The following is a 27,781-nucleotide window of genomic DNA, read 5'->3' as shown; positions in this document are numbered from 1 at the left end:
GAAGAGAGACCAAAGCTGTGGATGGAACAGCATCCTTGTTTGGGACTGAAGCAGATCAGTGTGAATGAACACTGTGGGTGTAAATCGCTGTTCCAAAGCGCCATCCTCCCCCTGCTGCAACGGTGCCTTGCAAGACAATACTTCCTCATATAACTTTCAATAAGCGAGGGGTAATAGCCTTTATTACTGCCTACAGGAATCCTCTTTTGGTCAGGAGGTATGTTGTTTGCCTGGAAACCTAAAAACAGCACTTTTTACTTTTGCTTTGTCTGTTGTTGGGACATTTGATCCTGCAGAATTATTGTTGTGGACAGCGTCATTGCCAAATATGTCTCATTGTCTGGTTTCTTTTTGTTATTCACTCTTTAATCCTTCTTCAGAAATGCTGTTTGTTTCCTACAATGACGTTTAAAAATATCTGGGCTGCAACAATAGTCTCCACCAGGCAGAGATCAGTGTTCCCTTTGTGAAATGTCTCATGGTCACACTGTCCAACACGTCTGCCTTGATGTTCGTTATGTAACACACGCACACTATTCATCGTGACGTCTGAGTGTGTGTTCTTGTGCAACACACACTCATCCAAAATGCTTCTTTTCTTAACACTTACACTTTGCACCCATTTAGCAACAGAATGGAGTTTCACTGAGAGCGGCTGAACAGGAGATGGTGTGTGTGTGTGTGTGTGTGTGTGTGTGTGTGTGTGTGTGTGTGTGTGTGTGTGTGTGTGTGTGTGTGTGTGTGTGTGTGTGTGTGAGAGGCAGAGGGAGGGTTGGGGGTCGGTGGTATCCGGTTTAACCTGATCTGTAGTACAGGAGGATGCTGCTCCATTGTAATTTTAGCCCCTTTCCCACAGGACAGAAAAACATGATCACCCCCTGAAATCTGTCTTTTGTCTTCAGTGGGTAGGGTGGCAATAGAGAGGTGCAGGAATCAGTGTTAACGCTGGGAATTAGTTTGAATATCAATACTTTACGCCTTTAGCTTAGCGGTGGTGACGTGAAGTCATGTGACCGTGCTGTAGTTCCTTTATAGCCCAACATTAGCCTCCTTTAGCTTAGCAGTGGAGAAGTGAAGTCATGTGACCGTGCTGTAGTTCCTTTATAGCCCAACATTAGCCTCCTTTAGCTTAGCGGTGGTGACGTGAAGTCATGTGACCGTGCTGTAGTTCCTTTATAGCCCAACATTAGCCTCCTTTAGCTTAGCGGTGGTGACCTGAAGTCATGTGACCGTGCTGTAGTTCCTTTATAGCCCAACATTAGCCTCCTTTAGCTTAGCGGTGGAGAAGTGAAGTCATGTGACCTTGGTGTAGGTTTGATAATAATCTATATCCAGTGTTAGTTGTAACGCGTTACTAAAGTAAGGAGTTACAGTAATGTATTACTTTTAGCTGTAACGCAGTAATATAACGCAGTACTTCTGAAATGTGGGTAATATAATACCCGCTACAATTCTCAGTAACAGTTACATCACATTTTAAATGATGGGGTGTTTAGTTTCTAAGAATTCACAAACATCGTGAGACATTCCGACACCAGAGAAATAATTGTGAATAGTAACTCAGTAAGCCTGTTTCCTATTGGTTCAGAGGGCTGCAGGAACAGATTCACAGTGCAGAGCTGCAGGAACAGATTCACAGTGCAGAGCTGCAGGCCGAAGCACCAGAAGGTCACTGGGTCTGCTGCTTGAACCCAGAGACCTTCAGAGACTCGTGGCAGAGTGTTGAAGATCTGCAGCCTCTGTCCTCTGTGGAAACTCCAGCTTTTAGAAAGCTTGTCAGCCAAATCCCGTTAACACACCAATGAGCAGGTGAGCTAACGCTGCATAGAGACTGGTTCATATCCAGCAGGTCACAGGGCCGTGCAGAGGCTCCACTCACATGTTACTAATGACACACAGAGACGTCACGGTACCGGTATCACATATTATCCAGCCCACTGAAACGGAGCAGGAGTTTAACCTCTAGCTCTTCCCTCATGTTCAGCATGTACTGCCAGATAGAGAGCTTTAATTACTGAGCTGCAGTAAACTACATGTTAGCATTTAAAGCCAAACTGTAGAGGTTATTCTGGTGAGAGTGACTCAGAGTAACTCAGAGTAGAGTAACGCATCACCGTTCAGAGACAGTGATGATGTAATGTCCCTTATTACTTTCAGAAGACAGGAATCAGGAACATGTACTGGATTACATGCTGGAAGTAAGTTGCCCAACACTGTCTATATCCCATTGAGCAGGGAGGGGATGCTGTATTGGGTCTCACTTATGCATTAAAAATAGTAAAGTTCAGGAGTCTGCAGGAAACAGGTGTTTTAATTATCGCTGCTCAGGTTGGCAGAGTGTGAGCTTCACATTGTTCTCTGAATTATTTGCATTGGCAGCGACTGGACGATCTCCAGCTGTAAACAAACTTCATTCCTGTCTTCAGCTGCCAATAGAAATGTCAAACAGCCGCATCTTACGGGCAGGTGGGTCAGAGGAGCTGCTGATGGATGAGTTATTTAAAGCTTCACCTTTGTCAGATTTTCATGCTTCATGGCGTAGTTGTTGAGCAGCTTTCTGTCACACCTGCTGCATGCTACCCGCTGTAAGGGATTTCTACTGACACATGTTCCAGCCAGTTGCATGTTTAATGTGCTGGGTGTAATGATATTGGTCATGTGCGGATAAGGAGCCCCAGGGCGCAGACATGCAAAGGGCCCCAACTCCTGCATGCAGACTTCAGAGCAGAGCTGTCAAACAAACTTTGCAAAGTATTTTATAGATTTCATACATCTGCAAGGAAGGGGGATAACTCAACCTTCCTCCTCAATAGTTCCCACTTCAGTTTGTATGGTGGTGGGTCAGGATTACTACACTGATGTGGAAATGAATGTAAAATAATAGATCTTGACAAGTAGTTTTGATCCAAAAGGAAAATACTCGACTGTTCAGTTCCAGATACCAGTGTCTACATGCTATGTTATATAATGGCTATTAGATGAGACAAAACAACTACTAATGCACACAGGTCCGGCCCTCCTGAGAACACATTTGGCTGCGTGTTGTCCCTGAACTGAAATGAGTTTAACACCCCTGCCTTAGAGGTTAAATTTAGCCTGTTTTTGTATTCATTCTGAGCCTCGGGAGGGTCAGTTTGTGTGTTTTTCTGGATGCTACGTCTCTCTTTTAGTGACATTGTGAGGGTGAAAGCCAGGGATGTGACCACAAAGGGGACATTTTGTCACACCCACATTTTGAAAAAAATTAGATGTTTAAGATGCCAACGTCGCTCTGCACGCCAAACTATAAAAACAAGCTGTCATCACAAAGGTGTTGTTAAAGTAAAAAGTATTTCTATTCATCAGCTTTGCTACTGTTACTACATGACCTCTGGTAGATTGCACGCACTGGACTTCAGGATATTTAATGAAACCTAATCAGGCAGAGACAATGGGACAGTCACCTGTTATTGGGTGAGCAGCCCTTGATTCAGCAAAGGTTAAGAAAAAGTGTTTTATACAGTGATAGGAAATCACTCTTTCAAGACCTGGCAACACGAGCGCTAATGTTAGCATAACACATGTCAACTTTTACGTTTGTGATACAGCACGGTCACATGACTTCAGGTCACCACTCTAAGCTAAAGGAGGCTAATGTTGGGCTATAAAGGAACTACAGCACGGTCATATGACTTCACGTCACCACCGCTAAGCTAAAGGAGGCTAATGTTGGGCTATAAAGGAACTACAGCACGGTCACATGACTTCACGTCACCACCGCTAAGCTAAAGGAGGCTAATGTTGGGCTATAAAGGAACTACAGCACGGTCACATGACTTCACGTCACCACCGCTAAGCTAAAGGAGGCTAATGTTGGGCTGTAAAGGAACTACAGCACGGTCACATGACTTCACGTCACCACCGCTAAGCTAAAGGAGGCTAATGTTGGGCTGTAAAGGAACTACAGCACGGTCACATGACTTCACGTCTCCACCGCTAAGCTAAAGGAGGCTAATGTTGGGCTATAAAGGAACTACAGCACGGTCACATGACTTCACGTCACCACCGCTAAGCTAAAGGAGGCTAATGTTGGGCTATAAAGGAACTACAGCACGGTCACATGACTTCACGTCACCACCGCTAAGCTAAAGGAGGCTAATGTTGGGCTATAAAGGAACTACAGCACGGTCACATGACTTCACGTCACCACCGCTAAGCTAAAGGAGGCTAATGTTGGGCTGTAAAGGAACTACAGCACGGTCACATGACTTCACGTCACCACCGCTAAGCTAAAGGAGGCTAATGTTGGGCTGTAAAGGAACTACAGCACGGTCACATGACTTCACGTCACCACCGCTAAGCTAAAGTGGGCTAATGGTTGGCTGATTATACTTTACTACTTTCACCTCTGGGTTTTGAAGTTTGTCTTGCTATATTTACTTAATAAAGGATCTGAATACTGTTATTTCCCAGCTCTACTACGCAGTATGGACTCAGCTTTTTTTCCACAAGGATCAAACTATGACTCAGGTGAGACTTCCCTGTCACCTGACAAACCTCCAACATGTAACCCTGAATATGGAACAGTTACACCTGCAAACAGGAAGAACCGCCTTATAAGGACACTCACCTGTCTTGGTGGACATAGACAGTATCTCTGGGGAAGAAGGAAATAATTACAGTAAAAGCAAAAGGTGATGCAACTGTTTATCGGAACACACAGGAAATAACGCTTTCAGAAAGGCGATCCAGCAGCTTCCTGTAAAACAGATAATTATTCATTAGTACCGGGAAAAACTGCTTTAAAGAAGACCTATTCTGTGGGTCAGAAAGGGTTTACTGAGTCCAGAGATATGGAGATGGGGTCAGATGTCTGGTCAGACGGCAGAGACAGCTTAAGGAGAATAAAGAGGGGATGGATGTCCGGTGGGTCTGCCGGGGGACGAGTGTAGGGTGGCCAGACGTCCGGCTTTTCAATGCCCTGTCCGGACTCGTTTTTATTTTGTCCTCCTTAGGTGCATACCATCCTTAGAAGGAGGACAAATACGCGTCCGGCTTGGCACTGAAGGCAGGGCACTGAAAAGCCGGACTGTCCGGCCTAAAGCCGGACGTCTGGCCACCCTAGACGAGTGGCAGGCAGCAGGCTGACACTGAGACTGAGATTTCTGATCCTTTCTTTACTCTCCTTTCTTCTGGAGAGGAAGTAAAGGAACCGGAGCTCTGGGTTTATTTGTTGTTGGAGGTGTGATATATGACTCAGCAGCTTTAAGACATGAAGACACGATTACTTTAATGCAGGACCTTCACCTGAAAGTGGGCGGGGCTTCACTTAGTGACATTAGCACCTCATGCTATAACTTTCTAGAAAAAACCCTGAGTCCTATAAGTTCAATATAATTACTAACATATGCACTGTAGAGCTTGTTATAGCTTCTTTAATTGATTTTTACCTCTCGTTTGATTGTCTATGTTCTGTGGTCAGAGGGTTCGAAGGGGGGGGCCAGAGAGGATGGTATTGCAGTAGTCAAGACGGGATGTATGCATTACTACTTCCCCCTTTGATCAGTACCATGCAGGGAAAACATATATTTTAAATTCCTTATTATACCAAAGTTTGGAGAGCTGAAAGACTCAAATTAAACACATCTGTGGAGATCCAGAGACAGCATTTGGAAAGAGCCTTCATATATCTGTCCATAAAGCCTCTCTCTGTGTTTCCTGGATCCGCTGGAATACCAAGCAAAGGTTTGTCTGCTGCTTTACAGCGTCATCTTATCATACTTTAGATAGCGCTGTATTTACTGCAGGTGAACCGGTCAGTCCTGTGTGACTGCTCTAAGTTTCCTCTCAACTCGTCACACTGCCAGATCCCTGTACAATAAGTGAGAGGCTCCTGTCCTCATATTAACTTATCCAAACACACACCTCACCCTGATGGGTAAACACTTGGTCACATGAGAGGTGTTCGCGGATGTTTACCTCCCGAACAGTTAAGTCGCACAGAGGGAAACTTTTTGTTCTCCTGGAAAGTTTCTAAGTGAAGTTTAAGGTGACTTTTTGACCTTTTGGAACTGCGCATTATCACAGAAATCATTTAGGACACACTGTTTAATTTGGTCATGTGACCCAGGGGAGCGCAGATGATTAATCCTTCTAATTCTCTCTGACACCCATTCCTAGGAATCTGTGGAGTGGAAATTCACCTGTAAATTATGATGTAGCTTCCTGGAAAAGGACTGCACGCTGATACTCATTATAGTGAAACTGGAGAGGTGAGGTGATGTTCCTACACCTTTTTGTAATTGCCAAAAACACATGCATTCACAATTGGAAATATGGAGAGATTGTAGATCTTGTATTTATCAAACTACAATTAAGTGACGTTTTAGTCATGAAATTATGAATCATATTTGAAGGGTTGCTTTTGAAACAATCGGAAAAACGGCACACTTACAGGAATGATGATTGATGTGCACTGTTATATTCAGTAATGATATTTAACACCCATCAGCCTCAGCTGTAGTAGTGATTACCGTTATCAAATGTTAGCATGCTAAAATAATATGGTTAGCATGGTGAACATTATCGAATGTTAGCATGATTACATGTGTAACTAGGATGGCTAACATGGTGAACACTGGTCTGCTAATTATCACATGCTAGCATGCTAAACTAAGATGGTTAGCAAGCATGGTAAACATCTCACTGACTATCAAATGTTAGCGTACCTAAATGCTAAGACAAGTTGGTTAGCTTAGTAAACATTGCACTTGCTAAACACATGTTAGCATCAACATAACCTCAAAGAGCCGCTATCATGGCTACAGACTCTGAGCTAGGAATCGTGTGAAAAATGTGTAATTAATACAAACAATAATTCAATCGAACAGCAAAAGAAATGACAGCTTAGGAGTTGTTCTGCATTTAGCTGATTAGCTTAGCATATGTGTAAGTGAGCATGGAATACTAACCCGTGACCATGACGTAAATCACTTTGTCTGGGCTGATATAAAGTACACCTTTTATTGGACATTATTAAACCTCTTAACCTGCCACTGATTAACATAATGAAATGTTATTAAAGAGTATTAATGAAAGGGAAGTTACATGCAGATCAATACAGGAGATTAGACGACGGCCAAAGCGTTAGAAAGATTTTGTTCTACAAAGTTATTTCAAAGCCTACATTTAAGGTATATAATAAGCACCTCACATCAGTGGGATGATTATAGAGTTCATGTTCTCTATAATTTAATAACATAAACTAATATGAGCACAGTGGGGCAGCCTCATTCTGAAAACAGCTTGTTGAGCGACAAGACAAAAGACTAGAGGCAGTAATCTGTGTCGGTAAGTACTGATCCCTAAATAGCAGATGGCGTGTGTGTGTGTGTGTGTGTGTGTGTGTGTGTGTGTGTGTGTGTGTGTGTGTGTGTGTGTGTGTGTGTGTGTATTCTAGAGAGCATTTGTCCCACCATAAAGGGTCTCTGATCAACAGGGTAAAATAAGTAACTAACATGTTCGTTTAAGTAAGCAAATCAGGCTTTATCTTATTACATACCTGGTAATTTGCATGATTTATGTCACAGAAAAGTGAACATGTGATAATGCCTGGTTCATGTTCTTGCTACATGTTGTTGACATGTTAGAGTGAAAGGTTTCTACAGAGGGAATGTCTTTGCATCAGTCCATAAATCCCAAATACTGCCATAAAAAGTCATTTTCTGCATGTTTTTATTAATTAAAGGTGTGTAATGGAGTAAACGGCTTCAGGATATAGAGAGAGGAATGAAAGTGGACAGTTTGGTATGTGTTAAATATTTTTGCTGAGAGAGGAGGAGAAATTCTAGCAAAGAAAGTCAAATATTTGAGAGGTAAAAGGTCATGATGATCCGAAAAATAGTTGTCATTTTTAGACAAAAAAAAGTTCAAATATATCAAAAAACAATAACATTTAAAAAGTGTAAAATACAAGTCACAATTAATCTGGTGAAAGAATACAAGGTAAGCCGAAACATTTCAGAGAAACATACAATTATATTATATATCGTCACTGACGTCAACACAATCATCTTTTGTATCAACAGTTTTCTGAAAGGGAATGTTTAAATATGCAACCGAGGCGCTATGTAGGTGAATTTGGGAGAAATCTGCAGACAGAAACAGACAAAGGTAGTGAAATAAACTGATGAATGTTGATGTTTTCTTTTCATTGGTCCCGAAAAGACGTGTTATGGTAGAAATAAGTGCAGAAAATAGCTCTATTATTGCCTTTATGGTCTTTAAGGTATTTCTTTCATGCATAAGGTAGAGGAATAAGAGTTGAGGAGCTTTTAGATAAATTAGGAGAGAAGCGTTCATGTATCATGCTACCAGAGAGAGATATTCCCAGGGGAGAGAGGAAGGGGTTTCCTATTTCACTCATCATTTAGAAAAGAGTGAGAGAGAGAAAACATAGCTTAGATAGAATCGGAGGATGCAACCCTCTATATTAGTCACACACATGCACACAGCAGAGCACACACAGTCCTCTGCATTTAACCCATCCTAGTACTAGGAGCACTTGGGCAGCTACTGTGCAGGCGCCTGGGGAGCAATGGGGAGGGGGGATTGGAGGTGCCTTGCTCAAGGGCACCACAGAAGGGCCTAGGAGGTGAACTGGGACCTCTCCAAGTAGCAGTCCACTTTCCATATTTCAAGTCTGTCAGGGGACTTGAACCGGCGACTCTACGATTCCCAGTCCAAGCCCCTACTGACTGAACTGCAGCTTTGTATGTTTACTAAAATATTGACATGCAAACAATCCTTATTTATTTTGTATTCTTGGTTATATTTCTATATCTTACTATTGTTATGTGATTATTAGTGATAAACTAACACCTCATGAGCGACAGGAAGAGGAACAAAGAGACCTTTTTAGTTTCTATTTCTTTCCTTTTGTCTTCATATTTAATCAAATATATCCTAGAATAGCTCCCATTAAGGTCCAGAATACACATCAGAGTGAGTTGACAGAGTTAGAGTGAATATTTGATGCTTTGGGGAAAAGAAAAGGCAGCTCTGCTAACCGCTCACTGAAGAACGGAAGTGTGGCAGTGCTGCCTTCAAAATAAAAGCCCAGAATATTTTCCACCTAAAAATCAGCACAAATTGAGCCATTAACAAGATTTAAATGTTAGATTATGTTATAAAACGGGGAAGCTGTTTAATGTTTATTTTTATTAAAGCCCAGCCTTACAATATATCTTTATGAAGTGTCTTTTATTGTGCATTAAATGGGATTATTTTTTATCATTTAATCTGAATTTAATATCATTAGTCACAGAATATACACTCTGATTCTACGTGTAACATGTCTGGTTGTAAAGTGGAGCAACTTTAATCAATTATTATAACATCTTATTGTTCATTTTGTTGTGTTTTTTTAACAGGTGTAAAAATCTGAATCATTCTCAAGAAATGTTCCTGGAAAAATCAATGTTATCTGGTGCTTATTATAGATAATAAAAGTAAAGGTTGATATAATATAATCATGTATTAAAAATATATTATCAAACCCAACAGAATTAGTGTTAAATGTCAGCTCTTCAAAATAAAACTATCACTATCAGATCAAATATAGGCGTGCTCGCTCACACGGGGCTTTTATTCTGAAATATTCTACCGGAAGTAGCATATCTGTTTCAAGCTTTAGAGAAAAGTTGAGAGGGGGAAGAAACGGGGGGGGGGGAGGAAAGGGGGGGGAGGAGACAGTTGCAGACCAATCACAGGACAGGGTGCAACAGGTGAGCAGGAAACACACACACACACACACACACACACACTGCTGCGGAGACATGACAGGGAATTAGGGAATTAGAGAAGCGAGGACCATTACAGCCGCGGAGGGAGAGCTCCGTCCTTTGGATTAAAAGCGCTTTTATCGCCCGGGACTTCAGGAAACTGAACATAAAGCTCTCTAGAGAGGGTCCGGGGGAGAGAGGGAGACTTTGGAGTGGGAGCATGTCCTCGGGAGCGCTGTAGTTTATTCCGGGCTGCTGTAGTTTACCTTTCTGATGTCTGTTGCAACAATGCGCGTAGAGACGCTTCACTTCAGGGACTAGTTTGAGGGTTTTAATCAGATCTGAATTATGCTGAGCTCCGAAGGCCTGAGGCCGGCTCCGTCTGGCAGGAAGCCGCTGGGGAAGCTCTCCTCCCGGCTGGAGGAGGTGAAGAACCCGTGGAGACAGATCTCCTCTCTGGAGCTCAGCCACAACGAGGCCGCGCGCCTGGCCACGGACGCGCTCCTGGAGCAAGGGGAGCACGAGTACCGGAGGGTTCTGAACGAGGAGCGCGAGGTGAGCTTTCTGTCCCAGCAGGAGGTCCAGTACATCACCCAGTACTCTGCTGCTGCCAGCAAGACGTCCTGCGGGTCAGACAGCTCCAATGACAGGGACTTCGAGGAGGACGTGTCGGAGCTCACCTCCGGGACTTACTTCCCCATGATGTCCGACGAGGAGCCGCCGATGCTGGAACTCGGCTGGCCGGAGACCCCCAACAGGTTCGGTCCGTCCGAGACCCAGATCTACTTCCAGAGGGACAAGACCCACAACGTGAAGGACCTGATCCGGTCCCTGATCAACAGGGCCAAGAAGGTGAGAGGCTCAGGGTCAGAGAGGGGGTTTATGATCAGGTCTGAGTGCTGCAGTGTGCTTTAATTAACTAAGGTCCATGTTGTTATCTCCATGTCTCTCTGGAGTCATTTCTGTTGTATTCCGGTAGTTTGGTCTCTGTGCACCTTTTCTCAGTTTTGCACTTGTTGTGTCTTATGTTGGTAGGTATGTTGTGCATACTTCATAATTCTACACCGCTGGATTTTGGAAGCTAGTATTGTACTTTTTACTCCTCAATATTTATTGAAATGATTTCTATAAATACTTTGGTAAAGTTCTGAGTACTCCGTCCAACTCTGACATGTATTACCTGGGTTTCTGAGCTCATAGATTCACAGAAGCATGAGCATAATGTATAGCAGTGTGCTTTAGTTAATCGGACCCCCTAATCGTTGCTATTTGTATATCGGTACATATCTCTTTTATTTAGCATGTCTTTCTGGAGTCATTTGTGTCTTATTTTGGTAGTTTAGCATCTCTCTGCAGTCCTTTTGGGATGCTTTGTATGTTCATAAATACATTTCCACTTCAGGAGGAAGTGTTCCGTTCAAAGAATCAGAACTCTACCCCCCAGCAGTGTCACTTTTAAAGTCCCGAACCTAATATTGAGGGACTCGTTCTCCAGCCTGTGTGATTTTTATGCTGCTCTATTCTCCTCCACTGCATTTTAGCAGACAGTATTGTCCTTTCATGTTAGCATATTTTGATGCCAACGCTTCTCTGCTTTTAGTTTGGGAAATCTTGAATGCAGGACTTTTACTTACTTTTGTACGATTCAGTACAAACGACACATATTTTAACTACTGCTATTGTTACCTGAACTGTGAGAGATTCTGCTCCATCTGATGTTATTATTTAACTCTTGGAGTCACAAAAGCAGGAGTGTACTTTACTGCTGTGTTTGAGTAGTGGTAGTTCTGCATCTGTGTGTCTTTGGTCTTTTTACAGGAGTTAGTTTTCCCCTTCCTGCGGACAGTTTGGATCTCTGTGGCAGTTTGGGACATTTTGTCTCCTTGCAGTTGTTTTGCATCTGTTGTAGTCCTTTTGTGCGTCTTCACGTCAGTTTTGTGTCTCTCTTTTGTTATGTTGCATCCCTGTGGAAGAAGAGGAGGGTTTTAAAATGGGTTATGAATATATATAATCAGAGTGTTTCTGCCACAGTGAGCGTGTTGTTTCCTGACCAACTCGTCTCCTCCCGTGTGTCGGCAGTTTTTTGTTTTCCATGCTTCCACCTGAATGCATCACTTCTGCCTGCAGAGGTCCCACCCCCCCCCCCCCCCCCCCCCCTGCTGTCATGTTGGATTCTCGTCTCTGTGAGCAACGAGGCCTGCAGACACTCGTTTAGTAACGGACCCTCAGGGAAAACTTTCAGGCTCCATTACCTCACTACAGTACGGAGGCCGACAGGTGCTAACGCGCTTCAGCGACCCAGACCTCTTCCATCGTTAGAAACACTCTGCAGCTTCAGAGAGGATGCAGATACAGAAACACAAATCAGAACTCACACAGGAACATCTGCAGCAGCTCTTCAACACATGCAGCATCTAGAGAACATTCAGCAGAGGAAACATGAGCAGTTTACTAAAAGCTGCAGAAACCAAACACTGCAAGAAGCTCCAACACAACGGAGACCAGGGGACACTAAAGAGAGACGCACACAGCTGGAGACCAGGGGACACTACAGAGAGACGCACACAGCTGGAGACCAGGGGACACTAAAGAGAGACGCACACAGCTGGAGACCAGGGGACACTAAAGAGAGACGCACACAGCTGGAGACCAGGGGACACTAAAGAGAGACGCACACAGCTGGAGCACAGCTGGAGACCAGGGGACACTAAAGAGAGACGCACACAGCTGGAGACCAGGGGACACTAAAGAGAGACGCCCCTGGTCTCCAGCTGTGTGCGTCTCTCTTTAGTGTCCCTGGTCTCCGTTGTGTTTGGAGCTTCTTGCAGCGTTTGGTATTTTATTTTGTAGTTGTTTTGCACGTCTTCCTGGAGCCCGTTTGCATATCTGTTGAGGTAGTTTTGCATCAGCTGTAGTCCCTTTGTGTCTCTTCCGGCATTTTGCGTGACATTGCAGTCGTTTTGTTTTGCACGTATTGTTGTGTCTCATCTGGTAGTTTTGTATCTGTCTTTAGTCTTCGTGTGTCTGCTTATGGCTGCTCTCTGTCTCGATGCAGTACTTCTGATTCTCTCAGCAGCTGTTTTCTGTTTTTCTGGACGTCTTGTGTCTCTTTGTCGTCATTTTGAACGTCTTTCTGCAGTCTTTTGCTGTCTCTTTATTTATTTTGCATCCCCCACGCAGTCGTTCTGTCTTATTGTAGTAGTGTTATCTTTGTGTGTCTTTGTGCACATGCTTCGTAGTTGTTTTGCACACTTTAAAAACAACGTTTTCTACAGCTGCTTCACAATGCTCTGGGGAGAAAGGAACAAACTCAAATGAAATAAAAGCTAAGGATCAATTTCTTAAAATACATTAAAAAGAAATCAACTGGTGAGCTGAGAGTCAGGAAGATCAAAGAAAGAGGTTCAGAGCAAAAGGTTTAACTATAAAGGGAAGCAGTCAGGGAATAGGGTGAGGAACAGGAGGGTCTTCAGGCTTTTCTTGAAGACTGAGAGGGATGCAGAGGTCCTTAAATCTTCTGGGAGCTGATTCCACAGACGAGGGCCAAGGGAGGAGAAAGCACGCTCTCTCATGCTGGTCAGTTTTGTCCGAGGAACAGCTAGGAGATTGGGGCTGGAGGACCTGAGGGAGGCTGTCCTTTGTGTCTTTCTGTGGCAGTTTTGCATCGGTATGTAGTCGGTGATTCTCTCTCAAAGTTGCTTTGTTTGTCTTTATAGTCCGCTTGCATTATATTGCAGTAGTTTGCATCTCTTTGTTGTACCTTTCTGTCTGATTTTGGTCGTTTCCCCTCTGTACTCAGTCAGGTTGCATCGTTTGGTCATCATTTGTATCCTCGTGCAGTCCCGTTGTGTCTTCTGTCTCCTTTAGTTGTTCTGCAGTCGTGTTGTCTTATTTTGGTAGTTTGACTCTCTGTGCGTGTCTCTCTTTCCCCCGTGATATGTTAATGTCACCTCAAACAGAAGCTCTGATATCCCTGATGACCTCTGTCCGCGTGGCCCCGGGCCCTCTCAGAAAAATGAACAGGAAGAAATATCCATAATGTCTGAGTTCTTCACCAGCGGTCGGCTCCGTTCGCTCAGGACTTGGGGAGTTTTTAAAATGCATGTTGCAGAATTATCTCACAAATAAGAAACACCGTTTATTTTCTCTTTAATGGCAGACCATCGGGCACACGCTGCATGAGTCACCGCTGCACACACACTTCGTCCTCTGTTGGAAACTCTCCTGCTTTAAATGCATGACGCTCACTGTGCTGAAAAAGAGGCAAACGGAGACAGTTAAACCGGGCAGAGGTCCAGAATAACCTGTGAATTCTGAATACAGTGTATTTGGTCTGGACGTCAGTCTTGGTTCACACAGGGTGCAGCGATGTGCCGTGTGTGCAGCTCAGAGAGGCCATAAGATGTATAATGTCGATATGCAACGGAAGACAATGAGTGCCACATATGAATTAGTGTTTTGAGTTCTGTCTAAAATAAGTGAGTTTGTTTTACTCAAAATTCTGACTTAAAACTCAGAATTAAAAGAAAGACTTCACTTTTGTTCAGATCTCAATTTCCTTTCCTCCTTCTCTAGCTGATACTGGCACCATAATGCCTCATGCACTTCTTTGTGGCACCTAGTTTGTTCCTTTCATGTCCTTATTTTAGTATTTGGCCCCGTCAGAGGAAACATGTTCTTCAGATTTTCATTGCATACGACAAAAAGGCCTCTAAATATTTGATCTGACGTTTGTTAAAGCTGTCATTCAGACTTCTCAAGACTGGAGAAGTTCTCTCTTCTGGCGTGAATCAGCATCTGAAGGGCGTTCAGTCATTTGAAGTGCATGTCATTCATTTGCAGGCGTATGTGAGTATGCATGAATATGTCTGTACATGTCTGTGTGTGTGTGTGTGTGTGTGTGTGTGTGTGTGTGTGTGTGTGTGTGTGTGTGTGTGTGTGTGTGAGCTGCAAACACATTCTTGGTGTGTGCATATCTACACTTTAATTCTGCACAACACACACAGTTTGGAGGCCCAGTCACGTCTTTGTGATGCACGTGAAAGAGTGTGTTTGTAGTTAAATGGAGGCCCAGATGTTTACCGGTTCTTAGAGCTTATTTAAGATAGCCGCGTTGTGTTCTGTTACAGAGTGTTCTGTACGGGATGGGGTCATGGAGGCTTCAGCGTCTCCCCAGGACGGAGAGCAGGTTAAACATGTTCCTCACGGTTGAGTCATACATGCTCGGTGATATACATTTTAGAGACGAGTGATTAAACTAGGGCTGCACCATTTACTCAATGACTAACGGGGATTGTTTCACTGCGATGGTGATACATTTCTCAGTGTTAGAGGGAGGGATCACTTTTCATTATTGAATACATATCTTTATGAGGACATTTTCAGGTTAGTATTTAGTGATTTAATAAGCGTCACAATAATGACTTTATTACCAGATAACACTGCATTCAAACATTTCACCCTGTTTCCAGTCCTCCTCTTTTATATCAAATATGTAATAAAGGTAGAAATGCAGGAACTTAAAATACAAAGAATCCCTTTTAGCGTGCTAACGGGCGGCCTCTCTGCAGGTGATCGCTCTGGTGATGGACGTATTCACGGACGTGGATCTGCTGTGTGACCTGATGGAGGCGTCCAACAAGCGGCGAGTCCCCGTCTACATCCTGCTGGACGAGAAGAACCTCGAGTCCTTCACCGACATGTGCGCCGCGCTCGACATCCAGAGCTCGCACATGAGTGTGAGTCCTGCAGAACCTCCAGTCTTTTAGTCTGCTTCAGCCTTGTGCAACTCCTGTGCTGCATAGTTGAGAGTGTAAATAATCTGTGTCTCACATCTTAAGCAAACCTTATTCTGAGAAGTTTAAGTCTTTTCTTTTTAAAACTAAGGTAAATAAACCTCACTTACACAACATGAAACCTCCTTTGAGTTAAAAAAGGCGAAAATATTGAATGATTTTATAATTTGAATAAAACTTCCCTTAATGAAAGGGATCATGATGCTCTTCTCATGAAAAACATATACACAGGCACACATCGTATTTTCCAGACCTTTAACCTGACTTAAAAACATTTGGAAACGGGTAAAACTTGACAACAGGTAAACGTGACCGTCACGTTATCTCCTCCTGACTGTGAACCTTAAAGCATGCAAACAGGTCGAGACCCTTAACCCTGATATGAACCCGAGAATTCCTCCTCTTGAATAAGAAACAGGCTCTGCACACTCTGAAGCTTGTCATTGGTCCTTTTCAGTGCAATAAATCTCAGAGTGAACAGGTTTTGCACGGGGTTGAAGCTCCTGTGGGTCGCATTAGAGTGTGCTGCAGACTCAGCTGTATCACTGAGCTTCTAGAAGTCTCAGAGCAGTGTGAGAGGAAGCAGCGGAGCAACATGTACAGAATCCTGTGCATGTGGAAGTTACACAAATATAGGAAGTTAAATGAAGAATGTGCAGTACAAATATAAAGTTAGATAAAGAAGATGTAAATAAACGACTGCTTGAGATGAAGTAATACATAATGTGAATGAAGGATCAGAGGGTTTGATATCAACATGAACAGTTCAAGGAAATGAAAACTGTATGAATTTAAACCGTGAAACATAAATACAACAAAGTTTCATAAAATAGAAGATGTTACGCTGACTGTGCAATAAGTTCAAGGAAACACACACACACACACACACACACACACACACGGCCACAGTTATGAATAACCCGTCACACACAGGTTCCTCTGCTTTTTGCTGTGCACTGACATGAGTGTGTGTTCAGAGGAAAACCAGGACAATTAAAACTAATGCACTTCCCCTCTGCCTTGAGGTGTTTCTAACAGTGGTGTGTGTGTGTGTGTGTGTGTGTGTGTGTGTGTGTGTGTGTGTGTGTGTGTGTGTGTGTGTGTGTGTGTGTGTGTGTGTGTGTGTGTGTGTGTGTGTGTGTGTGTGTGTGTGTGTGTGTGTGTGTGTGTGTGTGTGTGTGTGTGTGTGTAGAACATGCGTATACGCAGCACTTGTGGGGACACGTACTGCACAAAGAGCGGCAAGAAGTTCAGCGGTCAGGTCCTCGAGAAGTTCCTGATCATCGACTGTGAAGAGGTCATCGCAGGGTCATACAGGTGAGAGAGACACACACACACACACACACACACACACACACTGTGCATGTGCGTCTTTCTTTAGTGTCCCCTGTTCTCCGTTGGGTGCGTCTCTCTTTAGTGTCCCCTGGTCTCCAGCTGTGTACGTCTTTCTTTAGTGTCCCCTGGTCTCCGTTGGGTGCGTCTCTCTTTAGTGTCCCCTGGTCTCCAGCTGTGTACGTCTCTTTAGTGTCCCCTGGTCTCCAGCTGTGTACGTCTTTCTTTAGTGTCCCCTGGTCTCCGTTGGGTGCGTTTCTCTTTAGTGTCCCCTGGTCTCCAGTTGTGTGCGTCTCTCTTTAGTGTCCCCTGGTCTCCGTTGGGTGCGTCTCTCTTTAGTGTCCCCTGGTCTCCAGCTGTGTGCGTCTCTTTAGTGTCCCCTGGTCTCCGTTGGGTGCGTCTCTCTTTAGTGTCCCCTGGTCTCCAGCTGTGTACGTCTCTTTAGTGTCCCCTGGTCTCCGTTGGGTGCGTTTCTCTTTAGTGTCCCCTGGTCTCCAGTTGTGTGCGTCTCTCTTTAGTGTCCCCTGGTCTCCGTTGGGTGCGTCTCTCTTTAGTGTCCCCTGGTCTCCAGCTGTGTGCGTCTCTTTAGTGTCCCCTGGTCTCCAGCTGTGTGCGTCTCTCTTTAGTGTCCCCTGGTCTCCGTTGGGTGCGTCTCTCTTTAGTGTCCCTTGGTCTCCAGCTGTGTGCGTCTCTCTTTAGTGTCCCCTGGTCTCCGTTGGGTGCGTCTCTCTTTAGTGTCCCCTGGTCTCCAGCTGTGTGCGTCTCTCTTTAGTGTCCCCTGGTCTCCAGCTGTGTGCGTCTCTCTTTAGTGTCCCCTGGTGTTTCTGTATCTGCATCCTTTCTGAAGCTGTTCCTCCTGATGGAGGAGTTGGCCTCCGTACTAAACGCCTTATTAAACAACAGAGTTAGAAACAGAATGCCTGCAAAAGTTTTGAAAATGAAATTTGAGAGCCACAACACTGACTCGTTGCACGATCAGATTGATCCATTCTGTCCGGTAAAATTAGACCTCACAGACTCACAGGAAGACGAGTGTTCTCGTCATCGTTAGCACTGCTCAGCCTGTGAAAACGCTTGAGTAATATCTTCTGTCAGAGCTTTGGTTCATCTGAGTTCACACTGAAGACTTCAAAGATATAGAGCAGCAGCGCTGGAACCTGGAAGAAGTTTAAAAGACATAAGCATGGAAAGGACAATGAGAGATGTTATTCAGGTTAAGATTACTGCAGTCCAGGAGTCTCTGGTGCAGTTTGACCCCCGGTGGAGTATTGCCGATAGCAAATCTAAAACGCACACTGCGGTGGAAGTGGTGTGTGTCATTGCAGCCGTCATGATGTTTTTAAGTTTGCATAATTCTGCGACACGGCCCGGAAGAAGGCTGGGATTAAAATATGACGTGTGAGAGGAAGTTAACTCTCCCTACCGACACATTCAGAGGGTAAGCGTTCAACAGTTTGAGGCCTGAGCACCATCAGCATTAGCATTTCACTTCGCATGCTGCCCTGATGAGCAAGACGCTCTGCAGGCTGAGGTGTGTGTGTGTGTGTGTGTGTGTGTGTGTGTGTGTGTGTGTGTGTGTGTGTGTGTGTGTGTGTGTGTGAACAGTACTCGTATTGTGACCATTTGAAACTGAATACCTGAGTAATACCTGTAATTACTGCTGCAGCTCAGAGAGGACTGTCAGCCGCAGATATGATTTAATATCCGTCTCATTTATTATTTAAAGTACTTTCTCTCGTCTGCTGCGTAGTTACTGATGAAGGAAAGGTATAGGTATATCTACAGGTGCAACACTTGCTTCTTCTTCCTCTAGTTCTAAATCGCCATCACTCAGGATGCATTAGTGGTTTTTAGGTAAGGTGCTGTTTGACAGATTGAGCAATCTCCCTGAACAATGAACACTAACGATGACGTTTAAAATATTTGTCAGGAGTTTATATTCACGCATTCTTTCATCTCTGTGCTCCTGAGGTGTGTCTCCGACTACACGCCTTAAATCCTCTTAATCATTTCATGTCCTTCCTTCCTTGTTCAGTCAAACACTGTCCCAACCCAGTGGTTTTTAATTATACTTTATTGCTCTCTTCTGACATGTTAGCTCGAATGGCTGCAGAGATTTTACTCAGAGACGGCCTCCTTTAGCTTAGCGGTGGTGGCGTGAAGTCATGTGACCGTGCTGTAGTTCCTTTATAGCCCAACATTAGCCTCCTTTAGCTTAGCGGTGGTGACGTGAAGTCATGTGACCGTGCTGTAGTTCCTTTATAGCCCAACATTAGCCTCCTTTAGCTTAGCGGTGGTGACGTGAAGTCATGTGACCGTGCTGTAGTTCCTTTATAGCCCAACATTAGCCTCCTTTAGCTTAGCGGTGGTGACGTGAAGTCATGTGACCGTGCTGTAGTTCCTTTATAGCCCAACATTAGCCTCCTTTAGCTTAGCGGTGGTGACGTGAAGTCATGTGACCGTGCTGTAGTTCCTTTATAGCCCAACATTAGCCCCCTTTAGCTTAGCGGTGGTGGCGTGAAGTCATGTGACCGTGCTGTAGTTCCTTTATAGCCCAACATTAGCCTCCTTTAGCTTAGCGGTGGAGACGTGAAGTCATGTGACCGTGCTGTAGTTCCTTTATAGCCCAACATTAGCCTCCTTTAGCTTAGCGGTGGTGGCGTGAAGTCATGTGACCGTGCTGTAGTTCCTTTATAGCCCAACATTAGCCTCCTTTAGCTTAGCGGTAGTGACGTGAAGTCATGTGACCGTGCTGTAGTTCCTTTATAGCCCAACATCAGCCTCCTTTAGCTTAGCGGTGGTGGCGTGAAGTCATGTGACCGTGTGTCCAGCGTTCCACATTAAACTTTTTGACCGTGAAGAGAGTAATACATTTAGAGTAGGCCTAATATCCGGCACTCGCGCGTTGCTGTGGGTTCAGGTGTGTGTACATTGCGAATGAAGCTGTGGAATGAAGGGCGAGGTGTGCAGAGCTGCCAGGTGAATTAGTCGAGGCAAATATTTCCTCTTATCACCTGAACACACCTCTCCCTCCCTCCCGCCTACGCTATCTATAGATGTTCTGATGCTGAAATCAAAAATACTGCTCTGCACTCTGACACCCGGGGAGTGCCCGCTCTGAGGGACGGAAACGTTAATTTAAGAAGCAAAGAATAAGAATCACTCATTCTCTCATAATGACGAGGTGATGCTAACTGTTATCTGTTAATGCTAAGCTAAGTGAAATACTTCTTAATGTTAGACTTGTTGTGTAAAGCTCAACGTCCTGCTTAATGTTCACACACACTCTTTTCAGTAAGGAATAAGTTCCCCTTTAGTTTTTCCTTCCCTCCCTTTATTCTACCTAGCAACGGTGTGTTATCGAGTATTAATAACCTCTGAAATATTTAAATTGATCAGCTCGCATCTGAGCAGTGTAAGGAAAATAAATATAATTACATTTCCGTACTTCTGACGACACTGGGAGCAGTGGGTAACTGCTATATACAGTGTGGGGGTCCAGTGCCTGGCTCAAGGGCTCCTGAACAGTGGCCAGGACTCGAACCAGCGACCCTCCAACTACTGCATCACAATGATGTGTTGAACTTTAAAGGCCTCTTTAACGGTTACAGGAAACTGAGTTTATTTCTGTGACTGGGAAATCTGATATGATATTTTATGACTTATGTGCTAAAGTACCTGCCTGTTTATTGCAGGGTTTATGATTTACGGTGCGTGCAGTTCAGGTATGCTCCGATCAGTTCATGGAAGTCCTCTGCATGTGATCGATGAGTGATTGATGGCCGAGGAGAAGCCGTCCTGCAGGTTCTCTCTGGCTGCTGTGAAACACTCAGAGCATGCCTCTGTCGATCTGCACGCCTTCAAGGGCTTCAACGATATCCAAATTCAGAAACAGATGTGTTGTTTGAATGCTGGATTGTTGCTCCTGTATGTTGACGGCCCTGCAGAGATTAATACGTTTCATATTCAGTACAATGTTGGAGGAAGTGGATTATCGTTGACTCGTGACAGCAACAGGCCTCGGATCGAGCATATGTAATAATCACAAGTCAGTTTCAAATCTCTATTTAAACTCTCCGAGAGGACACCGGGGTTGCGCCCAAGTCAAACACAGTTACATAACAAGAGGAAACACACACACACACACACACACACACACACACACACACACACATGTTGATTTTAAACGTACACAGCTGGAGACCAGGGGACACTAAAGAGAGACGCACACAGCTGGAGACCAGGGGACACTAAAGAGTGACACACACAGCTGGAGACCAGGGGACACTACAGAGAGACGCACACAGCTGGAGACCAGGGGACACTAGTGAGGAGATGAAAGGACAAACTTAGTGGAAAGAAGAGATTGACAGTCCTCCTGGTCTCTGTCTCAGAACTGGAACAGTTTGTCAGTCTTTCTGAAGGTTAGCTACGTTAGCGAGCTAGCTCACAGCAGATCTGCAGTGACATCAGAAGGAGTCATGTGATCACATCGTTAGAATAAGAGCAGAAAACATTTCAGGAGAACAACAACAGAGACAGAGACAGCTTCATGAACCTGAACGTCCCCCAGCGCTCCGGTCCCAGCTGTTTTAATTTGTCCCTATAATAGACGAACCTACTACTAAAGACACTATAAACAGGGTATTGACAACATGTTTTTGATTAATATGCAGTGAGAATCTGTTGGCCTCTCCAGCGTCTCTTGGTAGTGTTTAATTTATCCCCTGCTCAGCCGTGAAAGCATTATCAGCTCGGTGTTCCTGCGGCTGTCGTCAGCTGCTGGCAGATCAGCTGAGTCATCGTGGTGACTCAGCGTTCCTCAGGAACCGTTGATCTGCAGGTTCATCAGCTGGAGGTGGACGGAGATAATTTACTCAAAGACGGCCGATGAGCCTGCGTCACTTTGGTGTTTTGTAATCCCTGCTTTAGTTCCTTATACCTGCAGTCTCTTAAACACCATGATGCACACATGATGATATTATTCCAACCCAGAAGTGTGCTATGTGCTGTCACTTCCTGTTAAACCTTTGCAGTCAGTTGTTCCTGATAATCATCGTGTCACACTTGTGGGTACATGAACAATAATGAGCACATTCGATTTGTATTTAAACACTTGAAGCTCTAGTGGATGAATAATTAGCTCCACCAACGAGGTTTACTGTCGCTGCTAAGTACATTTAGACGAGAGTACTTTCTACTTTCACTGGAGGAACATTTAGAATACTTCTACTGAGACAGAGTATTCCTACACTCTGGTACTTCTACTTTACTCAAGTACAAGATCTGAGTACTTCTACTTTACTCAAGTACAAGATCTGAGTACTTCTACTTTACTCAAGTACAAGACCTGAGTACTTCTACTTTTACTCAAGTACAAGACCTGAGTACTTCTACTTTACTCAAGTACAAGACCTGAGTACTTCTACTTTTACTCAAGTACAAGGTCTGAGTACTTCTACTTTACTCAAGTACAAGATCTGAGTACTTTTACTTTACTCAAGTACAAGACCTGAGTACTACTTTTACTCAAGTACAAGATCTGAGTACTTCTACTCAAGTACAAGACCTGAGTACTTCTACTTTTACTCAAGTACAAGACCTGAGTACTTCTACTTTACTCAAGTACAAGACCTGAGTACTTCTACTTTACTCAAGTACAAGACCTGAGTACTTCTACTTTACTCAAGTACAAGATGTTTTGAAACTGAAGTCTCCTTGCTTTAATTCTCTGTCTGTCTGTCTGTCTGTCTGTCTGTCTGTCTGTCTGTCTGTCTGTCTGTCTGTCTGTCTGTCTGTCTGTCTGTCTGTCTGTCTGTCTGTCTGTCTGTCTGTCTGTCTGTCTGTCTGTCTGTAGCTTCACCTGGCTCTCCTCTCAGGTGCACAGCAACATGGTGATGCATTTCTCCGGACGGATCACGGACAGCTTCGACCGGGAGTTCCGCTGCCTGTACGCCGACTCCCAGATCATCGACTGCTTCTTCAATGTGGAGGAGGAGGGGGGGGTGCCCTACTACCCCTCGTACCAGGCCATGATGGCCCCCGGCATGGGCCTGGTCCCGGGGCTGGATCTCCTCTCTGACAGGTACCGAGCTGACCTCCACTCACTGAGACACGTTTTTAATGTTTGTCCATAACACCTCTGACCCCCCCCCCTCTCGCCCTGCAGCAGACAGCGGGTCTGCTCGGAGAACTCCAGCAGCCAATCCAGTAACAGCGTGTCGAGTGTGAAGGCTGCGCCCGGCATGACCTCCAACACGGTCTACAAGGTCAACCAGAGCCACGACAAGAAGGAGTCCAACAACAACCCCCACATGAGTCCGGAGCGGAGAGGCCAGACCCCGACACCCCAGGGCCACGCCACCCCGGGCCCGCGAGGCTTGTCCAACGGGGGAAGCCATCAGGACCGCCCCCCGCCGCCGTACGGTCAGCAGATGGGCATCGAGTGGAACAAGCCCAACCCGGGGGACGTCCTACGGTCAAACATCGGCGGGACCTCGTCCAAGTTCCAGGCCTTGGGGTTGTACGATCACAAACCCAGCATGTTCCACAGCGCCGGGCTGGCCCCTGGCGCCCCCACCTCAAACTTTCGGACCCAGGCGCCCTCCCCCATCGCTGACAGTAAGCTCACCCCCAAGCAGAGGACTCCCCCAACACAGTTCTTCAACAAACTCTCGGACATGTTCCTGCCCAACTCCAAGGAGACCTACAACGTCCGGAGGTCGCCGACACCTCTAGACATCCCGCCCTGGGGGGGGCCGGACCTCTCAATGAACGAGCCGGAGAGCGAGCAGAGCCCCCCTCCCCCCGCCCTCCCCCACCGTGCTAATGAACCGGCAGGACCAGAAGCGGTTGACGCTGGGACACAGCAAGCTAGACCTGGTGAACCAGTACAACAAGCTGAAATCCAAACAGGTGTACAGCCGCTTTGAGCTCAAGACCTCCAACTAAACCCTTCGTTCCTCCGGCGCCTCTTCGCCTACCAATCAGAAGGTCGGTGCTTCAATCCCCGGCCCTTTGTTTTGTTTCAGGGCGAGATATTTACATCCCAAGTGTGTTTGACTCTTCCTGATCACCTTGCATGGAATGAATGTGTCAGTGGGTGAATGATGACTTGTGAAGAGCGTTAAATAACTGCAGTCCATTCCCCATTACATCTGCAGAAGAACTCCTTCCCCGTCTTTACAAACACTTCCTCTGTGATTCTTGAAACCATATTGCCTCTTTCATCCCAAGAGGAACTTTTTACATGTACAGTAAGGACGAGACTCCACAGATGAGAGCAGCGCTACATCACTGCCGGGGCCAAAATTACAGCCCCGCCCCCTTCTCCGGTGAAACAAAGACTCTCCGACCAGCGGAAAAGATCGTTCGGTCATGTATTGCACGTCGAACAACAACTAAAAAACGTCTCAATTAGAAAAAAGACGGTTCTTCAGGCCTAGCGTCTTTGGGAACCACTTCATCACCGCTAACGAGGCTAACGGCAACGTCAATAATGGTAAAAGTAAAAAGTAGTGAATGTAGAAGCTGCATTGAAATATAAAACACTAACACTAAGGAAGCCGCAGTTCCAGTGTTAGCCTGCAGGACGTCCATCGCCCACTGCGTTTACTTCACGGTATCGACGCCGACCATCGATCGCCGAAATAATTGCGTAACTGTTTGCCTGACTGACCATCGTCCATCACTCCCAGTAGATAACACATTGCCCTGGGGCGTAAACCTCAGAATCTGTATTTAGGGGGCGGGGCTATGACGTAGATGGAAAGTACCGGATGTGTTGCTCTCATGTCTGTGTGGCGCTAGCTTTGTTTACACCGTCGGTCAGTAGGGATTACCGTGCATGTAGTTTCTCGATAGTTGCTACATGTGTCCTGAAAGATTTAGCTAAATTGTAACCGGGGGGGCTTAAGCCGAGGAATCCTAGTGCTGGGGAGGACTCAACCATTTTCCTCCTTTTGGAGGGGTGAGAGCTATTTTAATTTTAGCTATGACACTATCTACTCGAGCAAACACAAACAAACTTTAATTCCATGCCTTTCAAGAGCCCTCCCCCCATCTGGGCCCTGGGTAGTCAGTCCCATTACGACGCCCCTGGTTGTAACTTGTCAAATTTGATGGCAGACTAAGAGCGGATCGCCCTCCGTTTCACCGTTTTCATTGGAGCCTTCCTCTGCCTTTCCCTCTCATACACTCCAGGGATTAAGAGAGGACTTTCCACACCGTCATAAACAATCGGCGACACCAGAGCTGCTTTAACCAACATCTTAAAGTCTGCAATTTGAATAGAACGTGCAGAACCGAGTTCTCGAAAACCCAGAAATAACTGCTGCTGCTTTGTGTGAACCTCAACTGGGAGTCATGGGATTCCTCCATAGGATTTTGGAAAATAGCTGGAAATAAGGTCTGTGGTTGACAGAAGATCAAGAGATGGATCACGTTGTTCTACCAAAAACGATGGTTGCTGAATATGACTACAGAAATTGCGAGGACGTTGAACGTCATTACGCCGAACACCTAAACACCCCCGCTAAGTTTGGTTCCCCTGTTCTGCTTGAAGTACTTCTAGGTAAACTCAGTGTGGCTGAAAGGAAAAGCTTTGTTAAAATATGCAAGCGCGCGAAAGTCAGCTGAAAGGATGTTCGGTTGGCGTGAGGCTGAAGTCCTGCGGCCCTGCTGTACCCCTCTGTAGCTTGTGTATAGCATAACGTTAGCATTTTGCTTCTGGAGATTAGATTTATGCTTCGTAAATTATAAAAGTAGGGTAGAGGTGGAGATGATCCGGCTGAACAGACATTTATGGCGGTGGTGGCAAAGTGGATAGGGGCTTGGCCTGGGAACTGGAAGGTCACCAGTTCAAGTCCCCGAAAGACCAAGTGCCACCGTGGTGTCCCTGAGCAAGACACTGGTTACCTACACTGCTCCCCGGGCGCCGTACATAATGGCAGCCCACTGCTCCTAACACTAGGATGGGTCAAATTTCGTTGTACTTGTACTCTGTGCAATGACAATAAAGTTGAATCTTATCTTATTTATCAAACAGGTTCCTTTTCCACAGATCTTATTTTTTACAATATTCCAAAACCCTCTGGAGAAATCCCAGTGCTCTGTTGTCGAGGGAACCCGTGCAGCTTACCTCCGGGTGGGCCTACAGAAATACAGCATTCCTGCACCGCTCTGCACGGCCCCCACATGAAGCCTGGTCATCGGGCATCGTTTACCTGCATCTGATTGATTTTGCTAACTCAAAACTCATGAGGCAACATACCTCACCCCTGGTGGGGGCCGAGCCCTCCGTATGTTTGTGCCCCCCTGGTTCAGATCATTCCCACAACTCTCCCGTTTTAGAGTTTACTACATGTGCCTTAATCATCATGCCTTAGGTTTACACTCCCTTTACCCCTCGTCACAATGAGACTGCAGGACCACGATGTGAGCTGTGATTGATCGGGGACACGACTTCTGGATGAAATGTGTTTCTCCACGTTTCATAGCGTGCATTTTTTAGTTTACAAGAAACAGCAGATGTAGATTTGTACATATGAGATTAGGGTTTGAACTAATTGTTATTGATTTCGTTTATTTTGTAGTTTTTGTTGTGATTATTGTTCATCACAGCACAACAGGGCTAACTGTTCCTCCTCAGCGTGGAGCCATCGATAGCTGACTCTTCCTGGTGTCTCCTGAGCAATAACGGTGGATAGCGATCTGTAGTTTGAACATTTGTCTTTACTCCCATCGGCCGTCAAGCAGCGGGCATCTTTGTCCTCTTTTTGCACGGCTAATGTACATTACGCTGTATATAATACACTTCAGGAATTTGGGTCACTGCTATAGAAACACTTCTTAATGAACGTCTTGTTTACACCGTTATATTTTTCATGTACTTTGAGAATGTGAACTGTTTGTGTTTTTAAAAGTTGTTCTTAATTTGTAAGATCGTGGATTTAATAAAAAGAAGAGTAAGATGTTTTGTGTCGATGTTTTATTTAATCTGGAAACAAAAGCAGCAGTTTATTCGCCCTGTGTAGCCCCGGCCCTTCCACTGTGTCAGTTAGTCTGTCTGTCCTCCAGCAGATCTGCAGTGACATCAGGAGGAGTCCTGTGATCACATAAGACCAGAAAACATTTCAGGAGAACAACAACAGAGACAGAGACAGAGACAGAGACAGCGTTCAAGCGCTCCGGTCCCAGCTGTGTGCGTCTCTCTTTAGTGTCCCCTGGTCTCCAGCTGTGTGCGTCTGTCTTTAGTGTCCCCTGGTCTCCAGCTGTGTGCGTCTCTCTTTAGTGTCCCCTGGTCTCCAGCTGTGTGTGTCTCTCTTTAGTGTCCCCTGGTCTCCAGCTGTGTGTGTCTCTCTTTAGGGTCCCCTGGTCTCCAGCTGTGTGCGTCTCTCTTGAGTGTCCCCTGGTCTCCAGCTGTGTGCGTCTCTCTTTAGCGTCCCCTGGTCTCCAGCTGTGTGCGTCTCTCTTTAGTGTCCCCTGGTCTCCAGCTGTGTGCGTCTCTCTTTAGTGTCCCCTGGTCTCCAGCTGTGTGCGTCTCTCTTTAGTGTCCCCTGGTCTCCAGCTGTGTGCGTCTCTCTTTAGTGTCCCCTGGTCTCCAGCTGTGTGTGTCTCTCTTTAGTGTCCCCTGGTCTCCAGCTGTGTGCGTCTCTCTTTAGTGTCCCCTGGTGTCCAGCTGTGTGCGTCTCTCTTTAGTGTCCCCTGGTCTCCAGCTGTGTGCGTCTCTCTTTAGTGTCCCCTGGTGTCCAGCTGTGTGCGTCTCTCTTTAGTTTCCCCTGGTCTCCGATGTGTTTGGTTTCTGCAGCTTGTAGTAAACGCTGCATCCATCTTAAGGTCATTGAAACAATGATGTTTTGCTGGACTTAAGACCACCTCCCCCCGCCCCAGAAA

At 45.4% G+C, this 27,781-nt stretch overlaps 1 protein-coding gene across 1 annotated transcript; it reads left to right on the top strand.

Annotated features, from left to right (window-relative positions):
• The first annotated feature begins 9,783 nt into the window (after positions 1 to 9,783).
• On the top strand, positions 9,784 to 26,861 carry fam83c (family with sequence similarity 83 member C). Its single transcript, XM_063910834.1, is given in 6 exon segments — positions 9,784 to 10,613; positions 15,332 to 15,499; positions 16,749 to 16,873; positions 22,746 to 22,973; positions 23,058 to 23,696; positions 23,698 to 26,861. Coding segments are annotated over 6 exon segments (1,806 nt in total). The 5' UTR covers positions 9,784 to 10,109; the 3' UTR covers positions 23,840 to 26,861.
• Positions 26,862 to 27,781: the final 920 nt, after the last annotated feature.

Source organism: Eleginops maclovinus, chromosome 20 (assembly GCF_036324505.1).
Source record: "Eleginops maclovinus isolate JMC-PN-2008 ecotype Puerto Natales chromosome 20, JC_Emac_rtc_rv5, whole genome shotgun sequence".
Taxonomy (NCBI): Eukaryota; Metazoa; Chordata; class Actinopteri; order Perciformes; family Eleginopidae; genus Eleginops; species Eleginops maclovinus.
The sequence above is the reverse complement of the archived record's forward strand: the minus strand, read 5'-3'. Positions and strand labels throughout refer to the sequence as shown.